At 42.7% G+C, this 22705-nt stretch overlaps 1 protein-coding gene across 1 annotated transcript in view; it reads right to left on the bottom strand.

The window, feature by feature from the left end:
• The window catches only part of ccdc17 (coiled-coil domain containing 17), a 68079-nt gene that overhangs the window by 4073 nt on the left and 41301 nt on the right, over window positions 1-22705 (bottom strand). The window contains exons 10-13 of the mRNA XM_048539361.2: window positions 8278-8498; window positions 7117-7202; window positions 5659-5874; window positions 3989-4211 (exon numbers count right to left, since the gene is read on the bottom strand). Of these exons, the coding sequence (XP_048395318.2) occupies window positions 3989-4211; window positions 5659-5874; window positions 7117-7202; window positions 8278-8498 (746 nt within the window). The remainder of the gene's footprint in view (window positions 1-3988; window positions 4212-5658; window positions 5875-7116; window positions 7203-8277; window positions 8499-22705) is intronic.

Here is a 22705-nt window from a genome sequence, read left to right as displayed (position 1 = left end):
TCATTGATGGTGAACTGATGGTCACAAACTTTATCATTTTAACCATGAATTACATTCCAGAATTCATAGGAACGTAGGAGGAGGAGTAGGCCATTCAGCCCTTGAACAAGCTCCATTGTTCTAGATCATGCCTGATGACTTATGTCAATACTGTTTTCCTGCATTATCTCCATGTTCCTTGGCATTTCAATCAAGGAGTCTATCAACCTCAGTCCTGAACTTATTCAATGACTGAGCTTCTACAATCCTCAGAAAATGCCAAAGATTGATGACTCTTTCGATGAAGATTTCTCAACTCAACCCTAAATTCTGAAACTGTGTCCCTTGGTTCTAGATTCCCACCCTCCAGGCCAAGACATATACCTTTTCTGCATTCAAACCAGATTCAAATCAGAATTCAGAAGACCCAGATCAAGAGCTGAAAAATGACTAGCACTTCAATTACAGCAAACGATATGTGACTGAAGTAGTATGATGTAGCAATCGTCACCAACAGCAGAAGCAAAATCAGGGAGATAAAAATGCGTTGGTAGAAATATCAAACAGAAGTTCAAAGTGCAGTTGAATTATGGCAAATTATAACAATTCAGTAGCCATACTGCAACATTTATTTGCTGAGCTCTCCATTTTTTTGCAGTTGAACAATAAATTTCCTATGTCTAATTTCAGAAGACATTATAGAATTGAGAAATTATACAACACACAAAAGGAGTTATTCAGCACATGGTTCTTATTCCAAGCTGAAAGAGATAACTAATTAATTCCATTCTTCCGGTCCTTTCCCATTGCTTCAAAAATGTCTCCTTTTAAAGCATAGATCTGTTATATGTAAAAATAATAGGATGGCAATGGCAGAGGATTTTAATTTCTTAAATATAGACTGGGACTGCCATAGTGATAAGGGCATGGATGGAGAGGAATTTGTTAAGTGCATACAAGGAAGTTTTCTGATTTAATATGTGGATATATCCACTATAGAAGGAGCCAAACTTGACCGACTCTTGGGAAGTTAGGCAGGGCAGGTGACTGAAATGTCAGCAGGGGAGCACTCTGGGGCCAGAGATAATAATTCTATTAGTTTTAAAATCGTGATGGAAATGGATAGACAAGATCTATAATTTAAAGTTCTAAATTAGGGGAAGCCCAATTTTGATAGTATTGGGCAAGAACACTCAAAAGTTGATTGGGGGCACATACTCGCAGGTAGAGGGATGGCTAGAAAGTGGGAAGCCTTCAAAAATGAGAAAACGAGAGGCCAGAAACGCTATGTTCCTATTAGGGTGAAGGACAAGGTTGGGAAGTATAGGGAATGTTGGATGACGAGAGAAATTGAGGCTTTGGTCAAGAAAAAGAAGGAAGCATATGTCAGGTATAGACAGAAGAGATTGAGTGAATCCCTAGAAGAGTGTCAAGGCAGTGGAAGTATACTTAAGAGTTAAATCACAAGGCAAAATTTGGCAGGTGGGGTTAAGGAGAATCCAAAGGGCTTTTACAAGTACACTAAGGACAAAAGGGTAACTAGGGAGAGAATTGGGCCCCTTAAAAGTGCAGCAAGGCCACCCACGGGTGGGACTACAGGAGATGAGGGAGATACTTTGTAATAGTGTTTACTGTGAAGAAAGACATGGAAGCAAGAGAATGTGGGGAAATCAGTCATGACATCTTGAAAAATGTCCATATTACAGTGGAAGAGTTGCTGGATATCTTAAAACACATAAAGGTGGATAAGTCCCTAGGACCTGATCAGGTGTACCTTTGAACTTTGTGGAAAGTTAGGGGAGTGATAGCTGGGCCCCTTGCTGAGATAGTTGTATCATTGATAGCCACAGGTGAGGTGCCGGAAGACTGGAGGTTGGCTGACATGGTGCCATTATTTAAGAAAAGTGGTAAGGAAAAGCCAGGGACCTATAGACCTGTGAGCCTGACATAAGTGGTGGGAAATTGTTGGAGGAGGTCTTGAGGGACAGGATTTGCATGTCTTTGGAAAGGCAAGGACTGATTAGGGGTAGTCAACATGGTTTTGTGCATGGGAAATCGTGTCTCTATAACTTAATTGAGTTTTTGGAAGAAATAGTGAAGATGATTGATGAAGGCAGAGCAGTGGATGTGATCTATATTGACTTCAGTAAGGCGTTCAACAGTGATCCACATGGTAGACTGGTTAGCAAGGTTAGATCATATGGAAAACAGGGAGAACTATCTATTTGGATGCAGAACTGGCTCAAAGGTAGAAAACAGAGGATGGTGGCAGAGGATCGCTTTTTAGACTGGAGGGCTGTGGCCAGTGGTGTGCCACAAGGATTGGTGCTGGGTCCATTGCTTTTCATCATTTGTATAATTGATTTGGATGTGAACATAGGGAGCATGGTTAGCAAGTTTGCAAATGACACCAAAATTGGAGGTGTAGTGGAGAGCGAAGAAGCTTACCTGAGGGTACAAGAGGACCTTGATTAGATAGACCAATAGGTCGAGGAGTGGCAGATGGGGTTTAATTTAGATAAAAGTGAAGTGCTGCATTCTGTAAAGGCAAATCAAGGCAGGACTTATACATTTAATGGTAAGGTCCTGGGGAGTGTTGCTGAACAGAGAGCCCTTGGAGGTTAGGTTCATTGTTACTTGAAAGTAGAGTGGCAGATAGACAAGGTATTGAAGGCACCATTTGGTACGCTTGCCTTTAGTGATCAGTGCATTGAGTACAGGAGTTGGGAGGTCATATTGCAGCTGTAGAGGACATTAGTTAGGCCACTTTTGGGTACATGAATAAGAAGGGTTTAGAGGGATATGGGCAAATGGAGCTAGATCAATTTTGGACATCTGGTTGGCAAGGACAAGTGGGACCGAAGGGTCTCAGACACTAGCTAATTTATTTCTGAAAGCTGTGACTCAATCTGCTTCCACTGTCCTTTCACATAGTGCATTATTTTGAATCGAAGCCCTCAGGTTTCAGCTTTGAACTGAATGGCAAATTGAGGACTTATGGTGGAATTCAGTTATTTTTCAAACAAAAGGTAACCAAATGATACAATGAAATTCCAGAAAGCAGTAATTTTGGTTTACGAGTTCTGGAGACATCAACAAAGATGAGCTGAATGACCATCTGCATTTTTGCAATCTACGTTACAGTTATTCAGGGCTGCGTGTTTCTGCTGTGAGTCTTCATGTGACCCAACAGTCCATTTTGTGACCCACAGATCTTCGAGCACATGAGGCAAAGTGTCACAGTGAGGTATTTAGATGAGCAGCATAGGATTTGTTTCCTCTTTTGTTGTCTCTCTGCATTGTCATTAAGGATATTGGGCACATAGCGTGACGGAGATTGATACCAAGCTATTGCCTTTTTGAACAATTGGGAGAAAATTCCTCCCGGCTATTAATGTCAATGCTGTTGCACTGAAGAGTTTCAGAGGGTCTTTGAAGCATTTTCTGTTGTCCTCCACTGGAATATTGAACAATTGAGAAAACAGTAAGATGCTTTCCAGCCAACCAGACCCATTGTCCACTGCATTGAAGCTGACTTTGCTAGCTTCAAAGACACTAGTGTTTGTCTAATGGTCTGCCCATTGAATCTGATTGATACTTTGGAGGTATTGTTAATACAATTTCTCTCGCTCTCCCATATGTCTCTGATACACAGTTCAGTCTTTCTGTAGTGCAGGACTGCTTTGACTGCTTTACACACAAGGACTCTGTGTTCTTGCAGCTTTCTTTGTTGTCAACCACTACTTGATTCTGTCATGTGGTTTGGAGAAAGCTGAGCTGGCACAGTTGATCTGATGGCAGTCTTTTGGAGGTTGTTGCCAATGTACAGGACATGCTCAACATATTCCAGAGCCTCTCCTTCAACAATATAGGAGGTGGAAAATGTGGCTGACCATCTGTGAGTGAGGACATGAGTTTCGTTTCAACAAAATTCAACCTGCAGTACCAGGCTCCAAAGATGAAAATGTATTTTGTTTCTTATTTGTTTTGGTAAATGTAACTACTATACCTGAGGAATTCCATTGAGCTGGCCAGTTGTGAGCGATGGTCTTACTGGTAGACAACGTATTGGAACCTTCCACCATCCACTGATAACCTGATTGTGATCATCAAATATATTAATTTTTGTCCAGCCTCTGGAAACTAGGCACTGAATTTCCTGGCCATATGGATCAAAGCCCCCTGCAGCTTGGAGTTCAATTACTAACGAGATTCCTGGGGAAGGACGCACTCTAATAGCAGATAACAAACAAAAGAAAGTTAGAAAAATTGCATCTTCGACCTTTTTCTGTCCAACCTTTGAAAATTTTAGGCTGAATCTTACTTTTTTCTGGCCAAGTCTGAGTCATATTGAGTTTTTTGGAGGGATTTTCACCTTGAGGCCTAATGATTTTTCTTGCTATATTTTACCACATGTCCTCCATTTCCCAGGTCCAAATGACGCTCCCTGTGCACTCTTCTTGGAACTACTCAACAGATAACTGCTGATAGACCAGCATGCCTTTGAAAGTCTCTGTGCACCTGGACAATAATTGCACCTCACTGGTAATGCCATGGCATAACAACCCCAAAAGCTAGGCTGCCCTTTGGCACATAACCAGCATGGGTAACACTGCTACACACATGCAACCTGACCCTCCCACTCTAGCTGCAGTTTAATCACCAGGCCACACACGTTATCTGTCTGTAGCTACATCCTGTTAAAACACCCTCTAAGTCAACATTAACCTGGCTCCCATTCCCACTGTAAGCTCACTGATTGCTCTTGTCCAGTAGGGGAACACCACTTACAGGCAAGCAAATGGACAAGTACAAGCATGAGTTTTTATTTAGAGAAAACAAAATGGCATACAAACAAAACCAATACAGCCTGACATTCACCCCGACAATGTAAACCACATTTTGCATTATGACTAAAGAATATTTTACTTCACAATTATTTGCTCCATCCAGCTCTCATCTACTTGAAGCAAGTGTCAATAAGATCCTGCCTAGCTTGGAACGACCTACCAAGCTGAGTTTTGTCCTTGCCCTCCCTCTCAGAACATTGCTCCTGATCCTGCTATCTCCCTGTTCCTCAGCATCCAGCACAAGGCTTCATTGTCTGCTCCAACTATACAGACATAACACACCAGGATGATATGGCACACTCAATCCAAACTGTACTGGAGGACCCCTTCCAGACTGGTCCAAGCAGAGGAACCGTATCTTCTAAGGTCATTTATTTTGCTCACAGTGGCCCTGATTGAGGCATGGGCTATATTTTGTTTGCATTCCTCATCAGTCAGGGGATTGTGCAATATTGTAGTTACGTGCTCTTGTCCCCCACTAACCAGCTTTGTAAGGCAGCTCAAAAGCACCAGGTACATGAGAGTGCTCCAGGATATAGGAGTCATGGGAGCTGCCAGGATAGCAGGTACACACTCTGCAGAAAATACTAACAGATCAAATATCACCTCAACATTAATTGAATGGAATCCCTTCCTGCTGGTAAATTTCAGTGTCATGATATGACTATCCCAGTGCTGTGTGTGAGCAAACAATGGCATCCTGCACTTTGGGAACCCAATTATGATCCCGAATCCAACAACTTTCTATAATTCTCCTCACCTGTCCACGCCGATGCAATATGAACAGATCTATTTCAACCGCAAAATATTTCTACCATATCCCCATTACCTTGGTACTGGCTGCTTTGCAGATAATATTCCAAAATTGCCTTTCAGTCCTTCAGACATGTAGTGAGGCCCAACTCCCACTTCACAGTACACTGCAGGTAAGGCAGACGGCTTCCCCATCTCATGTCCATTATTGTACAAACCAGTAACCAAACGGATGAGGCGATATGTTGGGCCAAGGCCAAGAAGAAAGTCATAAAAGACAATAAACCCTGCCCTGGAATCAAAAATATTAGTTATGAAGCAATGTATTCTTAAAATGTCAAGTTCAAGAATAACTTGGGAGATAAAATATCAGACATGTAACAACAGAGGGGCCAATCACCATGCCTTAAGGCAATATTTCAATATCCTTTTCGGTGTTGCAAAGTGGAATTTCAAATGTCCCAAGTGCATTAATGCATTGCCAGTGTTCTTGAGTTGGCACGATTAGAGCTGGAAATTATCTTGTATTGCATAGTGCAGGCAGCGTAGTTATTTCATTCATAACATTAAACATGACAAGTTCATTAGCTAAAGCAGTTTTTGGCTTTTAGGTCAGATTTTAAAACAACCTCCATACGTTAGTGCAGCAAGGAACTGAACAACAGTGGCTGCAGAAGATGCTTCTCATCTTCAATAATTAGGATACTGGAGTCTCTGCGATAGGTGATCTCATTTATTACAACAGGAATGAGGAGATTCTGAGATTGCACAAGGCAAAGATAAAAGTCTGAACAGATTGAAAATGCATCAGTTTTCAGTATTGCCATGGTAGATAAAGGGAAGATGGAACAGAGAGCCTGACTGTGCAAATCTTGCAACACAGTTGACACCAGAGTAAAATGGAAGTACTAGTTAGTTGAAGCACAGTCTGGGAGCTAAGAGGTTAGCAGTTTGCCACCTGAGCTATCTAGTCCATGACCAAGAAGGAAACAAAGATCACCAGGGGATAGATCACATTTAAAACATGAAATCTTAGTTCCGTGGTGGAAATAGCCATTAACCAAGCTGGTTCATTGCCCTGCAGACGTTTTATTACTCTACTGGGTAACATCATCAGTTTCGTGCCAATTTGAGTGTATTATGCCCAAAGCTTTCTAAGGTTTTGGAGTAGATTTGTAGCTCAGGTGGTGGGCGTTGTGGTTGGTTAGCTCGCTGAGCTCATTCAATGTTCTGCGTACGTTTCATTACCCAGCAGGGTAACAAAACATCTGCAGAACAACGAACCAGCTCGGTGAGCCAACCAACCACAACATCCACAACCTGAGCTACAAATCTACTCCAAAACCTCTGTGGCCATTAACCATTCACAATGAAAATTAAAATATATCTATGGCGTACCATGAAGAAGCCTAAGACAAAAAAAAGAACTTTAATCAGAGATTACATCATTGTACAATGGTGTGCGATGGGTCAATTGGATATTCAGAGAATATGAATAATTGAACCTATAAGACACAAAAATATTGGTACTTACGCTGGGTCATAAGGTGCGGGTCCTAAAACAGCTGGAGGATCAAGTAAATGTTTGGCTATCATTGGTGTTTGAGGTCTGGCATGGCTCTATAAAATTTATATTTTAAAACTGTTCAAATTGTTTGTGAATTTTTCAACTTCATCACAATGTGAAAAACACCAGCAAAGCAAGATATACTACATAGACAATTTGCATGCTAAATGCCAACACGAACATTTTCAGATTAGGTTTAGCACAGATTTCAGAAAGAAAAAACTTGTAGGATCAAATTACTGCAGACACTGGCATCTGAACTGAAAGCAAAAAATGCTGAAGATCTCAATGGATCAGGCAGCACCCATGGAGAGAGAGCAAGCTAACGTTTCGAATCTAGATGACTCTTCAGAGCTGACATGAAGTGTGCAGGGGTAGTATTTATGCAACAGTGGTGGGGGGGGGGTGGCAGGGGTGGCCGTGATGGTGGAGAAAGGGTGGTGATAGTTCAGATTAAGTGTTCAGAATGAGAGAAAGGCAGAACAATGGTGTGTCTAACTGCTAGACTGGAAAGAACAGATGGTCCCAGTGGAGTAGGGGAGAGGACACAATGACAGAGAATGTGAACCTTTGTTCATTGGATGCAGGATATTACCTGATCAAGATTAAATTTTATTTCCTAAGAGGAAATTTTCATCCAAACAGTCAGGGTTAGCTGTAAACTAAAACTTGCGGGAAAAACATTTGGAAGGAACCAAGGTGAAGGATCAGCTACAAAGAAACTACATAGTGATGATACATTTTTAAACAACTTCTTTCTTCGAAATAGAATGGTGCGTCATGATCATTTGTATGTTTTTATCAAAATGGCCACAAGTCAGTTTCTCATTACAAAACGTGTTATGATGCAATCAAGTGAAATTGCTGAAACCAAAAGTTTCTGAATATCAAGATCATGTGCAAACAGTGTGGAATATTACGTGAAATGATAAAAATGTCCACATAATTATTCAAATGATGATTCTATGGATATACGATCAATTACCCAGGTATGAAATTGTTATAAACATACTAGATAAGTTTACTCAAATAATAGCCACTCATAAGAAAGATCTAAACAACAGGAAACCTTAAAATCTTTCATGTAATTGAAACACTTTTCCCAGCCGAGCAAAGAATTGTACTTACCATGTGAGGCGCCTGTATGGGTTGGTTCAGGGCTGGATGAGAGGGAGGGAGTGGGGGTGGGGGCGGAGGCGGAGGTGGGGGTGGGTGCAAATGTTGAGGCCTTAACACTTTTTGCATTCGAGATTTACTGGCTTCAATCTTCAGCATCTCAATTTCTTCTCGCAGGTCACTGATTTTCTGTGTGTGTTCCCGGTATATTTCCTGCATTTCCTTTTCCAACTCTGAAGCAAAGCAGTAGAAATGTTGCTCTATTCATATTTAAATACACATATTCCTGAGTGAATTTTTCCATAATTGATTGAATTTCTACAACTCGAGGTTCGATGGTGTCCCACTACATATATGAACACTAAAAACCTAAAGAACTGTGGATGCTGTAAATCAGGAACAAAAACAAAGTTGCTGGAAAAGCTCAGCGGGTCTGGCAGTTCTAAGGAAGGATCACCAGACCCATAATATTAACTCTGACTTGTTTTCTTTGCAGATGCTGAGCTTTTCCAGCAACTTTGTCTTTATACATGAAGTTAGTCTATTTTACAACATGGTGGACAAGGATTGTGGCATGATATAGAACATAGAACATAGAACATAGAACAGTACAGCACAGAACAGGCCCTTCAGCCCACAATGTTGTGCCGACCATTGATCCTCATGTATGCACCCTCAAATTTCTGTGACCATATACATGTCCAGCAGTCTCTTAAATGACCCCAATGACCTTGCTTCCACAACTGCTGCTGGCAACGCATTCCATGCTCTCACAACTCTCTGCGTAAAGAATCTGCCTCTGACATCCCCTCTATACTTTCCACCAACCAGCTTAAAACTATGACCCCTCGTGCTAGCCATTTCTGCCCTGGGAAATAGTCTCTGGCTATCAACTCTATCTATGCCTCTCATTATCTTGTATACCTCAATTAGGTCCCCTCTCCTCCTCCTTTTCTCCAATGAAAAGAGACCGAGCTCAGTCAACCTCTCTTCATAAGATAAGCCCTCCAGTCCAGGCAGCATCCTGGTAAACCTCCTCTGAACCCTCTCCAAAGCATCCACATCTTTCCTATAATAGGGCGCCCAGAACTGGACGCAGTATTCCAAGTGCGGTCTAACCAAAGTTTTATAAAGCTGCAACAAGATCTCACGACTCTTAAACTCAATCCCCCTGTTAATGAAAGCCAAAACACCATATGCTTTCTTAACAACCCTGTCCACTTGGGTGGCCATTTTAAGGGATCTATGTATCTGCACACCAAGATCTCTCTGTTCCCCGATGCTGCCAAGAATCCTATCCTTAATCCTGTACTCAGCTTTCAAATTCGACCTTCCAAAATGCATCACCTTGCATTTATCCAGGTTGAACTCCATCTGCCACCTCTCAGCCCATCTCTGCATCCTGTCAATGTCCCGCTGCAGCCTACAACAGCCCTCTACACTGTCAACGACACCTCCGACCTTTGTGTCGTCTGCAAACTTGCTGACCCATCCTTCAATTCCCTCGTCCAAGTCATTAATAAAAATTACAAACAGTAGAGGCCCAAAGTTTTTGCTATTCAAATATCTATTAAAATAATATGAATTCCCATCATTCTTTGCAAAACTCTCCCCCTACTCCAAAAGTAAGGCTTTATAAAGAAACTAGGTCAGATTTTCACAAGAATAATGTTCAGTCACCATAGTTTTACTGACCCATAGGGTTGCTCTCTACAGAAACTTGTCCAGTGGTAGTTTAACCTGGGGATCACCACAACTCAGGTAAGGGAAGAGGTTGAGAATGAGAGTTCTTCATGGTGACCTCAGCCAATGCAGGAGTTGAACCCATCCTGTTGGCATCGTTTTGCTCTGCAAACCAGCCATCCAAGCTAACTTAAATTAAAAGAGGAGCAGAACTTCGTCAAGGTGGGCATGCCTAGAAAACCAAGCTAACTGTCCCCTAATACACAATTTTGATCACTGGGCCAATCAGAAACTTTAAAACAGACAAGAAGGATTAAAACTTTATAGAAACAAAACACATACTACCATTGCAACAATGAGCCAGATGTGCTGATTTGAGATATCGAATGTTGGTTTAGATATAATTGTGGGGTTGCAGTGGAATAGAACATTCAGCAGCCACAATTATTATATCTTACAAAACACCTGCAAAATATAATCCTAACTTCTTGTTGTCACATTTTTTACAAGGTTTGTGTCAAGATTTAAGAGTTCTGAATTCCATGGTAAAGGAGATTTGGAGAGGGATTAAAAATTGTCACACCATTTAGAATCCATTGGCTGAGAGGGTTTTGGAAGCAGAATTAACTGTAACTTTCAAAAAGAAAGTGGTTATACATTTGAAAAGGTAAAATGTGCAAGCTGCGTGGAAACAACAGAAAAATAGGACCAGTTGGCTGCCTTTTTCAAAGGATTGTAGAGCCACAATAACCTTGTTTTGTGATATATAATTCTATATTTGCCCTCTTCCACTTACATTGAAGAGGTAGTGAATCAATGTTGTGCCTCTCAATTCCCCAGCCTGCAAATCAGAGAAGATACTACAATTCAATCAGCTCTCCATCTCAAATTGCTATTTGACTATAAACTAATGATTATTAGTTGATCTCCTTGTGGTATTGCTTGTGGAGAGTTAAGCCCATGTGTATCTATGGTGTTAAGTGGAGGCAGAAAGCTAAGAATGACTGGAGTTGGGCAGACAGATGCAATTATCTATTCTACCTGTATTTTGTATACATCACTTCCTTTTGACAACTTTGAGATCTGCACAATGTTTTAGTTTTGTGAACTGAAGCACAGCAAACCCAGTGTGTCCCATAAGCAGGGGTTAGAACACAGAACATAGAACATAGAACGATATAGCGCAGAACAGGCCCTTCGGTCCTTGATGTTGCGCCAACCTGTAAACTAATCTAAGCCCCTCCCCCTACACTATCCCATCATCATCCATATGCTTATCCAAGGACTGTTTAAATGCCCCTAATGTGGCTGAGTTAACTACATTGACAGGCAGGGCATTCCACACCCTTACCACTCTCTGAGTAAAGAACCTGCCTCTGACATCTGTCTTAAATCTATCACCCCTCAATTTGCAGCTCTGCCCCCTCGTACAAGCTGACTAGGAAAAAGACTGTCACTGTCCACCCTATCTAATCCTCTCATCATCTTGTATGTATCTATTAAATCCCCTCTTAGCCTTCTTCTCTCCAAAAAGAACAGACTCCCTCAACCTTTCCTCATAAGACCTTCGCTCCAGACTAGGCAACATCCTGGTAAATCTCCTCTGCACCTTTTCCAATGCTTCCACATCCTTCCTGTAATGGGGCGAACAGAATTGTATGCAATATTCCAAGTGAGGGCGCACTAGTGTTTTGTACAGCTGCAGCATGACATCACGGCTCTGGAACTCAATCCCTCTGCCAATAACACCTAACACACCGTAAGCCTTCTTAACAGCACTATCAACCTGGGTGGCGACTTTCAGGGATCTATGTACATGAACACCAAAATCCCTCTGCACATCCACACTACCAAGAATCTTTCCGTTGACCCAGTATTCTGCCTTCCTATTATTCTTCCCAAAGTGAATCACCTCACATTTATCTGCATTGAACTCCATTTGCCACCTTTCAGGCCAATTCTGCAGTTTATCCAAGTCTCCCTGCAGCCTGCAACATTCTTCCACACTGACCACCACTCCATCGACTTTAGTGTCATCTGCAAACTTACTAACCCATCCACCCATGCCTGCATCCAAGTCATTTATAAAAATGACAACAGTAGTCGTCCCAAAATAGATCCTTGTGGCACACCACCAGGAACTGGACTCCAGGCCGAATATTTTCCATCAACCACCACTTGTTCCCTTCTTACAGAAAGCCAGTTTCTAAACCAAACTGCTAAATCTCCCTCAATCCCATATCTCTGTATTTTCTCCAATAGCCTACCATGTGGAACCTTATCAAAGGCTTTACTGAAGTCCATGTACACCACATCAACTGCCCTACCCTCATCCATATGCTTGGTCACCTTCTCAAAAAAACTCAATGAGGTTTGAGACATGACCTGCCCTTGACGAATCCATGTTGACTATCTCCAGTCAAATTGTTGCTGGCTGGATGATTGTAAATCCTATCTCTGATAATCCTTTCCAAAACTTTTCCTACAACAGACATAAGGCTCACTGGTCTATAATTACCTGGGTCATCCCTACTGCCCTTCATGAACAAGGGCACAACATTTGCAATCCTCCAGTCCTCTGGTACTAAACCTGCAGACAATGAGGACTCAAAGATCAAGGCCAAAGGCTCCACCATCTCCTCCCTAGCTTCCCAGAGAATCCTCGGAAAAGTCCCATCTGGCCCAGGGGGTTTAGCTACCTTCACACCTTCTAGAATTGATAACACCTCCTGCTTACTATCCTCAATCCTTTCAAGTCTAAAAGCCCGTATCTCAGTCTTCTCCTCTACAATATTCTCCTTTTCCTGAGTGAAAACAGATGAGAAATATTCGTTTAGCACCTCTCTGATCTCCATAGGGTCCACACACAACTTCCCACTTCTGTCTTTGACTGGCCCCCTAGTCATCCTCTTATTCCTTACATACCTATAGAAAGCTTTAGGGTTCTCCTTTATTCTATCTGCTCATGTCCCCTCCTTGCTCTTCTTAACTCTCTCTTTAAATCCCTCCGAGCTAATCTGTAACTCTCCATCGCCTCATCTGAACCATCTCGTCTCATCGTCACATAAACCTCTCTTTTCCGCTTAACAAGAGATACAATTTCTTTAGTAAGCCACAGTTCCCTTCCCTTATCACTTCCTCCCTGCCTGACAGGGACATACCCATCAAGGACACGCAATATCTGTTCCTTAAACCAGCTCCACATTTCGATTGTTCCCATCCCCTGCATTTTGCTACCCCATTCTATGTCTCCTAAGTCTTGCCTAATCGCATTAGAATTGCCCTTCCCTCATCTAAAACTCTTGCCCTGTGGCATGTTCCTATCCCTTTCCATTGCTAAAGTAAACATAACCCAATTATGGTCACTCTCTCCAAAGTGCTCACTAACCACCAAATCAAACACCTGGCCTGGTTCATTACCAAGTACCAGATCCAGTGTGGCCTCTCCTCTTGTCGGCCATTCGACATACTGTGTCAGGAAACTGTCCTGCACACATTGGACAAAAACTGATCCATCCGACGTACTAGAGTTATAGCATTTCCAGTCAATGTTAGGGAAGTTAAAGTCTCCCATAATGACCACCCTGTTCCTTTCACTCCCATCCAGAATCGTTTTGCCAATCCTCTCCTCCACATCCCTTTGCAGAGGCCTATAAAAAACTCCCAGCAGCGTGACCTCTCCTCTCCTGTTTCTGACCTTAGCCCATACCACCTCAGTAGACAAGTCCTCATCAAAAGTTCTTTCAGCCACTGTTATACTGTCCTTGGCTAACAAAACCACACCTCCCCCTCTTTTACCACCTTGCCTGACCTTTGTGAACGATCTAAACCTTAGAACCTGCAACATCCATTCCTGACCCTGCCCTATCCATGTCTCCGAAATGGCCACAACATCGAAGTCCCAGGTACCTATCCATGCTACAAGCTCATCTACCTTATTCCAGCGTTAAAGTAGACACACTTCAAACCAGCTTGCTGTCAGCCAGCACACTCCCGTGACAGTGAAATCCTGTCCATGTCCTCCTTAATCTCATTCTCCTGTGTACTAGAACTACACCACAGCTTCCCACCCTCCTGCTGAACTAGTTGAAATCCAAACGAATAGCACTAGCAAATTTCCCACCCAGGATATTAGTATTAGGGTTGATCGGAACGGTCCAATAACTAGTCATTCAAAAATAAGATGAAATGGTAGGGAGTAGCACTATGACCCTTCACTCCATGAGCTTTCACCTTTGTGCATTTTCCCAAACTTCCATATTGACAGGCAGGCTATCAAAGTGAAACCAAATAGAATCAGACTGGTTTATAAGCAATCTATCTCCTACTGTATCAGAGATAGCACTTCCTCAGACTAAGGGGGTGGCCATGGGCACCCGCATGGGCCCCAGCTATGCCTGCCTCTTTGTAGGTTACGTGGAACAGTCCATCTTCCGCACCTACACAGGCCCCAAACCCCACCTCTTCCTCCGGTACATTGATGACTGTATCGGCGCCGCCTCTTGCTCCCCAGAGGAGCTCGAACAGTTCATCCACTTCACCAACACCTTCCACCCCAACCTTCAGTTCACCTGGGCCATCTCCAACACATCCCTCACCTTCCTGGACCTCTCAGTCTCCATCTCAGGCAACCAGCTTGTAACTGATGTCCATTTCAAGCCCACCGACTCCCACAGCTACCTAGAATACACCTCCTCCCACCCACCCTCCTGCAAAAACTCCATCCCCTATTCCCAATTCCTCCGCCTCCGCCGCATCTGCTCCCACGATAAGACATTCCACTCCCGCACATCCCAGATGTCCAAGTTCTTTAAGGACCGCAACTTCCCCCCCACGGTGATTGAGAACGCCCTTGACCGCGTCTCCCGCATTTCCCGCGACACATCCCTCACACCCCGCCCCCGCCACAACCGCCCCAAGAGGATCCCCCTCGTTCTCACACACCACCCTACCAACCTCCGGATACAACGCATTATCCTCCGACACTTCCGCCATTTACAATCCGACCCCACCACCCAAGACATTTTTCCATCCCCACCCCTGTCTGCTTTCCGGAGAGACCACTCTCTCCGTGACTCCCTTGTTCGCTCCACACTGCCCTCCAACCCCACCACACCCGGCACCTTCCCCTGCAACCGCAGGAAATGCTACACTTGTCCCCACACCTCCTCCCTCACCCCCATCCCAGGCCCCAAGATGACATTCCACATTAAGCAGAGGTTCACCTGCACATCTGCCAATGTGGTATACTGCATCCACTGTACCCGGTGCGGCTTTCTCTACATTGGGGAAACCAAGCGGAGGCTTGGGGACCGCTTTGCAGAACACCTCCGCTCAGTTCGCAACAAACAACTGCACCTCCCAGTCGCACACCATTTCCACTCCCCCTCCCATTCTCTTGATGACATGTCCATCATGGGCCTCCTGCACTGCCACAATGATGCCACCCGAAGGTTGCAGGAACAGCAACTCATATTCCGCCTGGGAACCCTGCAGCCATATGGTATCAATGTGGACTTCACCAGTTTCAAAATCTCCCCTTCCCCCACTGCATCCCTAAACCAGCCCAGTTCACCCCCTCCCCCCACTGCACCACACAACCAGCCCAGCTCTTCCCCCCCACCCACTGCATCCCAAAACCAGTCCAACCTGTCTCTGCCTCCCTAACCGGTTCTTCCTCTCACCCATCCCTTCCTCCCACCCCCAGCCGCACCCCCAGCTACCTACTAACCTCATCCCACCTCCTTGACCTGTCCGTCTTCCCTGGACTGACCTATCCCCTCCCTACCTCCCCACCTACACCCTCTCCACCTATCTTCTTTGCTCTCCATCTTCGGCCCGCCTCCCCCTCTCTCCCTATTTATTCCAGTTCCCTCCCCCCATCCCCCTCTCTGATGAAGGGTCTAGGCCCGAAACGTCAGCTTTTGTGCTCCTGAGATGCTGCTTGGCCTGCTGTGTTCATCCAGCCTCACATTTCATCATCTTGGTATCTCCTACTGTACTTATTTTTTAAAATCATCTTTGTCTCTCTTTACGTTGTCATTTGACTGTGCCATCTTTCTTTCCTTCTTTGTTATTTTGCTATCGTGATCCTTATTATCTTATTATTCTCTGGTTCCTGTTCCAGCCATAGTACCAAATATGTAACTATTTGAATAAAACTACATAAACTTGATACGCTTGTGCTACCAGTTCCTGCAATGGCAGCAGTCCACTGTGAATCCACCAGGAATGCTCCTGCCCCAGCCTCTCAAAGTTACATTTTACACAATTACTTTACAGTACATTTGCTGAATTCTATCATGTTTTATCAAGTGGGGCCTTTTCACTCCACTTCTCAGTGCTGCAACCTTATGAACGCTCTCCACTCCTTTGTTTCAGAGGCTGGAATCAACACACTCTTCAGCCACTTTCTTTCGTACTCAATTCTACAGGATTCCCTCTGTCAACTCAATCTTCTTTATTCTTCTTCAGGAACCTGCTTTAAAATTAATGCTTTGACCAAGATTTTGTCATCTGATCTAATATCTCCTTCTTTGTCTCTGTCAAATTTTTCTTACACCTCAACATTTGACACAAGACATTGCTCTGTGTTGAAGGCAGTGATACAAGCTACTGTTGTCAAATGCAACAGAAGGGGTTCACTGATTGAGCTGGTACGCATGTTACAAGTTTAGGAATATCATCAGAACCTTGCTTTTGTTATATATTAAAGTTGGAGGGAATAAAAATCAGAAATCAATACATTTTAGGAAGAGAAGTTTGTACAATCCTGTTCATTTAAATGTGCATCTGAACATTAAAGGAAAGTGCTGAGGTGTCAAAGCCACTCATGCAAAGTCATGCTGATATTCAGGATTCAAGCCAGTCATTATCTGCTGCAATGCCTTGCAAGCATATCAGCTGTCCTTGAAATTTGTTTAGAGGAAGAATGTTCAGAGAAACAAAATATCGTTATTGGGAGTTCATGTGGCAAACATTATTGTTTAAAGGGATGACTGAGGTACATGTGGAAAATCTGACATTTTGCTTTTACTCTCAGAATACCAACTGAGAAAATGTTGGTGCATGAATTGCAAAAATATGCAGGAAAGTTCATAAAATGTTGTCACTTATTGTGAGAGGAATGCAATACTAAGATATAGAAGTTATACGAGCCACTTGTGAGACCATATCTAGAGTATTGTGTTTTCACATTTCTAACTAGCTTTCTCTCATACTCTAATTTGTCCCTTTGGTTTTGCTTTTCTTTTTTAAACATTCTGTCCAATCATCTGTCTTTGCACAACCCTATGTGTTTTCTTTTAGTTTGATACAATCTAATGTTTCAAGATAACCACAGAGGCTCAGTCATTGAAATATTGCCAATTAACTTTCGCTAGCTTTATTCATGCCTTTGTAATTGGCCTTATCTAAATTTTAAAAATAGTCTCAGATCCACTCTCCTCTCTCTCAAACTGAGTGCCAAATATTGCAGTCACTGTTACCTAGGGATGTCTTCACTGTGAGATCATTAATTAATCCCATCTCATCACATAATACAAAGTCTAGTATAGCCCACTTTCTGATAGAAACTTTCTCAGAAACATGCCCACCTGACTTTTTAAATGCATACAAAGATTGGGATCTCCCATGATTATTGGAAGATTGCGTTCCCGTTATTTCTTCCTTTATGGCCTACCTAATGAAATGGTTACCAGTAAGGGTCCTAGCTATCACTCTCCTAAGTGACCTTTTCTCTTTTTCATTTCTCATCACTATCCAAATTGTTTCCACTTCCTGGTTTCCTGAACCTGTGCCACCACTCTCTGGTGGTGACAACAACATTAACTAATAGAGTGTCCTCTTCCTCTTTTTCCGAGCTTCCCATCCTTCCTAAATTTTTTGTATCCTTCAATATTCAGGTCCTAATCGATGTCATCTCATGCCTTTGGAATGACTACAAGGTTGTAATTGTTTATTTAATTTACCCTCTCAGTTCATCTGTTTTGTTTCTGATGTTGCATGCATTTTGATAGACGATCTTTAGCTTTATCTCTACACTGTTTTTTGTAACTTCTAAACTCATCTGCTCATTTACTCTTAGTTTTGCACTCTCTATCCCGTCCTGTCATTGTCAATCATTTCCCATGCAAGTGCTTTTCTCTGTTGTGAGAAAGTTTCACTGGGCCCGACACGGTAACTCTGATAGTTTTCTCCACAGATGCTGGCAGACCTACTGAGCTTTTCAAGTAACTTCTGTTTTTGTTCCCAAATTTGATCCCTTGACTCCCTTATTGAGCTAACCATCGTCTCTATTTCGCTAACTGTGCAGCTCACGAGAATACCGGTCCCAGCATTATTTAGGTGAAGTCTGGACCATTGGCACCAATTCTACTTTTCCCAGTATTGGTGCCACTACTCCATTAACTGGAACCTGCCTCTCCCAAACTAGTTGTTGAGCTACATATTCATCTCTGTAATTTGTTTTGAGCTATGCCATTTTGAACATGGCTCAGGTAATAAAGCAGAGATTATGACCTCTATGGTTCTGCTCCTTAATTTGATGCCTTCATGAATTACATTTTCCTAAGGTGGAGGTAGCTATTACGAGGTGGCATAGTTTTAAAGTGAGTGGAGGTAGATACAGGGGAGACGTCAGAGGTAGGTTCTTTACTCAGAGTGGCAGAGACATGGAATGTGTTGCCGGCGAGAGTAGTGGAGTTGGCCTCATTAGGGGCATTTAAGCGGCTATTAAGACAGGCATATGGATGGTAGCATAAGGTAGGGATGGAGGTGAGATAGACCTTAGTATTATGGTAAAAACGTTCAGCACACCATCGTGGGCCAAAGGGCCGGTACCATGCTATATTGTTCTATGTGGTATGTTCTAAGCACATTCATGATTTACATGTAATTCGAGGGTGAGAAATCTGGAATTAGTCGCAATGATAGTTTGTTTCAAGGTGGCTTTCCCAGCTAAAATTAGCATTTGTGTGCAGTAAGGGTGCTTCAGTTAGGAAACTTTGATATTAATGAGATTGAAAACTAATACTGTCTCTTCATGGTTAAATTCAACATTGAAAATGGCAGTGCAAGGAATGTTCAATGTATGTGAAGTGCGAAATGCGGATCATTACAGAACCATAGGATATCCAAGCTGACACATTTAAAAAAAGGAAAACACTCATTGTTGGGAAATTCAAATTCTGCAATAAAGGGTCTTCTATTTGAGCAGCTGTTCACCACATGTTTCTGTATCCAAAGATGAGAAGTATTCTGTTCAGAATATTAACCATATATACAATGCACATATCTAAAGTTAACTCCATTCCACCCTCCTGGTCATGAAGAAATGGGACACACTTGAGGTTGTAAGACCCTCATCATTTCTTTCACAACAGTACACTGCAGTCTAGTGAAGGATCAGTCTTGAGTAAAGAACAAGGTATCCTGCATTTGGAGATTGTGAATGACTGCAGAACTAGCCAGACTCTAACTGGAATATTTAGTTACATAGATTCCATGGAATTGGGAGTTTATTTATTTAGGTCATCACTGATGCCAAGAGAATCATTGACAAACTACTCAAGGAAAACAAGATCAAAAAGTAACAACACTAAGCCCATTTTAACAGTCTATTTCCAGCACCTACAGGAATTGCTGACAAATTTCTTGAGATGTAGGATTCTTCAAATGTAAACATGAAGCACGATACTGTCACCGTAGTGATCCAGAGACCCAGGCTAATGCTGTGTGGAGATGAGTTTAAATCCCATCACAGCTGATGGTGAAATTTGAATCAGAAGCTAGTATAATAACTAATGTAAACACCTGTTAGATTCATTAACCTCCTTTAGGTTAGGAAATCTGCAATCCTCATCTGATCTGGCCTATGTTTAATTCCAGATGTACAGCAATAGGGTTGCCTTTTAAATGTGCTCCGAAATGGCCTAACAAATCACTCAGTTGTATTAAAACCACTACAAGTCTGAAGAAAGAAATGAACCGTCGACCCAGTATTGGCCAAGGCACAGAAAAGAAAACAATACACGTAGTCCGGTCAACCCTGTAAAGTTCTTGTTACAAACACCTCTCAACTTGTGACAAAATTCAGACCTGTCTCATAAGCTAGCCAAGCAACAACCTGTCAACATACTTAAGTTCTGATTCAGTGAGAATGGCTACATACCAGACACCGCCAGCACCATCCCTGGGTATTTCCTGTCCCACTAACAGACAGATCCAGCAGAGACGGTGGCCCTGCGAGTCCTCAATGTTGACTCCAAACATGTAGCAACTCAAGGCTGGGCATCCATGAGGAACTGTGGACCAGCAGCAGCAGAACAGTACTCCAACACAATCTGCTACCTTATGCCCGAGCATATCACCCACTCTGCTATGATGCCCAAGCTACGGAATCAACCCTTGTTCAATGAAGGCTGCAGGAAGACATGTCAGGAGCAGCACCAGGCATATATAAAAATGAGGTGTCAAGCTGGTGAAGCTATAGCATAGGACGACTGCGATACAATAATTAGGAGACAATAAAATTTGGTGCTCCCATAATCAACAGATCAGGTCTAAGCTCTGTAGTTCTGCCATATCCAGTCATGAATACTGGTGGACAATAAACAAATTCCTTCATAAATATTCCCACCTCAATAATAAAGGAAACCATCAGTGCAGTGACAAGGCTGAAGCATTTGCACTTCAGCCAATAGTGCTGAGTGGATTACCTATCTCATACTGATCCTGAGGCTCACTATATCACAAATGACAGTCTTCAGTCCCAGTTAAATTCATTCCATGTGATGTGGAGAAATGGGAAAGGCTCTGGATAGTTTTATTTTATGCATCAATGGGATGTGGGCATCACTGGCTAGGCAGCTTTTATTGCCCAACCCTTCTTGCCCAGATGGCAGCTAAGAGCCAACCACATTGTTGTGGGTCTGGAGTCCCATATAGCTCAGACCAAGTGAAGATGACAGTTTCCTTCCCTGAAGGACATTAATGAACCAGATGGGCTGGATGTGAGTTTGCTCGCTGAGCTGGAAGGTTAGTTTTCAGACGTTTCATCACCATTCTAGGTAATAATCATCAGTGAGCCTCCGATGAAGCGCTGGTGTTATGTCCTGCTTTCTATTTATCTGTTTAGGTTTCCTTGGGTTGGTGATGTCATTTCCTGTTCTTTTTCTCAGAGGATGGTAGATTGGCTCCAAATCAATGTGTTTGTTGATGGAATTCCGGTTGGAATGTCATGCTTCTAGGAATTCTCGTGCATGTCTCAGTTTGGCTTGTCCTAGGATGGATGTGTTGTCCCAATCAAAGTGGTGTCCTTCCTCATCTGTATGTAAGGATACGAGTGATGGTGGGTCATGTCGTTGTGTGGCTAGTTGATGTTCATGTATCCTGGTGGCTAGCTTTCTGCCTGTTTGTCCAATGTAGTGTTTGTCACAGTTCTTGCAAGGTATTTTGTAGATGACATTTGTTTTATTTGTTGTCTGTATAGGGTCTTTTAAGTTCATTAGCCGCTGTTTTAGTGTGTTAGTGGGTTTGTGGGCTACCCTGATGCCAAGGGGTCCAAGTAGTCTGGCAGTCATTTCGGAAATGTCTTTGATGTAGGGGAGAGTGGTTATGGTTTCTGAGCCCGTTTTGTCTGTTTGGGTTTGTTGTTGAGGAATCAACGGACGGTGTTCATTGGGTACCCATTCTTTTTGAATATGCTGTATAGGTGATTTTCCTCTGCTCTGCAGAGTTCCTCTGTGCTGCAGTGTGTGGTGGCTCATTGGAATAATGTTCTAATGCAGCTTCGTTTGGGCTTTTCTGAAAATCACGGTCATCATTACACTCTTAATTCCAGACTTTTATTGAATTCAATAAAGTTTGGATTCAAATTGCACCATCTGCCATGGCAGGATTTGAACCCTGGTCCCCAGTACATTACCTAGATATCTAAAGTAACAGATTAGTGATAATATCACTGGGCCATCATCTCCCATACTGCCCTGATTCTGAGCCTGATATTCCAAAACTAGAACTGAAGAACAGAAATAGAAGTCGCTGGAAAAGCTCAGCAGGTCTGGCAGCATCTGTGAAGAAAAGCATTAACTCTGATTTTTTTTTTCTTCACAGAAGCTGCCAGACCTGCTGAGCTTTACCAGCAACTTCTGTTTTTGCTTTTGTTCCTGATTTACAGCATTAGTAGTTCTTTCGGGCTTTAAATAGAACCGAAGACTTGAGCTCCAGAGCGAGGCACAGCCTGCTTCAAGCTGTTTCAGGGCAATTACAACATAGGAAGCTTGAGAATTTTTGGAAGAATTTCCTGGAAAAGTGACAGAAGCAGTGTCCTTGAATATTTTTAAGGCAGAGACAATAGGGTCTTGTTAAGCAATTGATTGAAAGGTTATTCAGGACAGGTGGAAATGTGAATTTGAGGTTACAATCAAATCAGCCAACTTTTATCAAACAGTAGAGCAGGCTTGACAGGCTGAATGGCCTACACCTATTGCTAATTTGTATGTTTGTAAATTCTTATTTACCCAACTAGATAGAAATTGTCTAGGTATATCCTATGCACAAAACATAACAGGACAAATCAATTCAACAATTACCACCCGTTTATCCACTCTCAATTATCAATAAAGTGATGGAAGGCATCAAAATTATCAAATGGCACTTAATGAACAATAACTTGCTCACTGATATTCTGTTTGGGTTCTGCCAGGGACACTCACCTCCTGACCTCATTATAATATTAGGACTAAATGAGACAGCA

The sequence above is a fragment of the Stegostoma tigrinum genome, chromosome 8, assembly GCF_030684315.1.
Source record: "Stegostoma tigrinum isolate sSteTig4 chromosome 8, sSteTig4.hap1, whole genome shotgun sequence".
In the NCBI taxonomy this organism is placed as follows: domain Eukaryota; kingdom Metazoa; phylum Chordata; class Chondrichthyes; order Orectolobiformes; family Stegostomatidae; genus Stegostoma; species Stegostoma tigrinum.
Note: the sequence above shows the minus strand (reverse complement) of the source record. Positions and strands in the feature narration are given on the sequence as shown.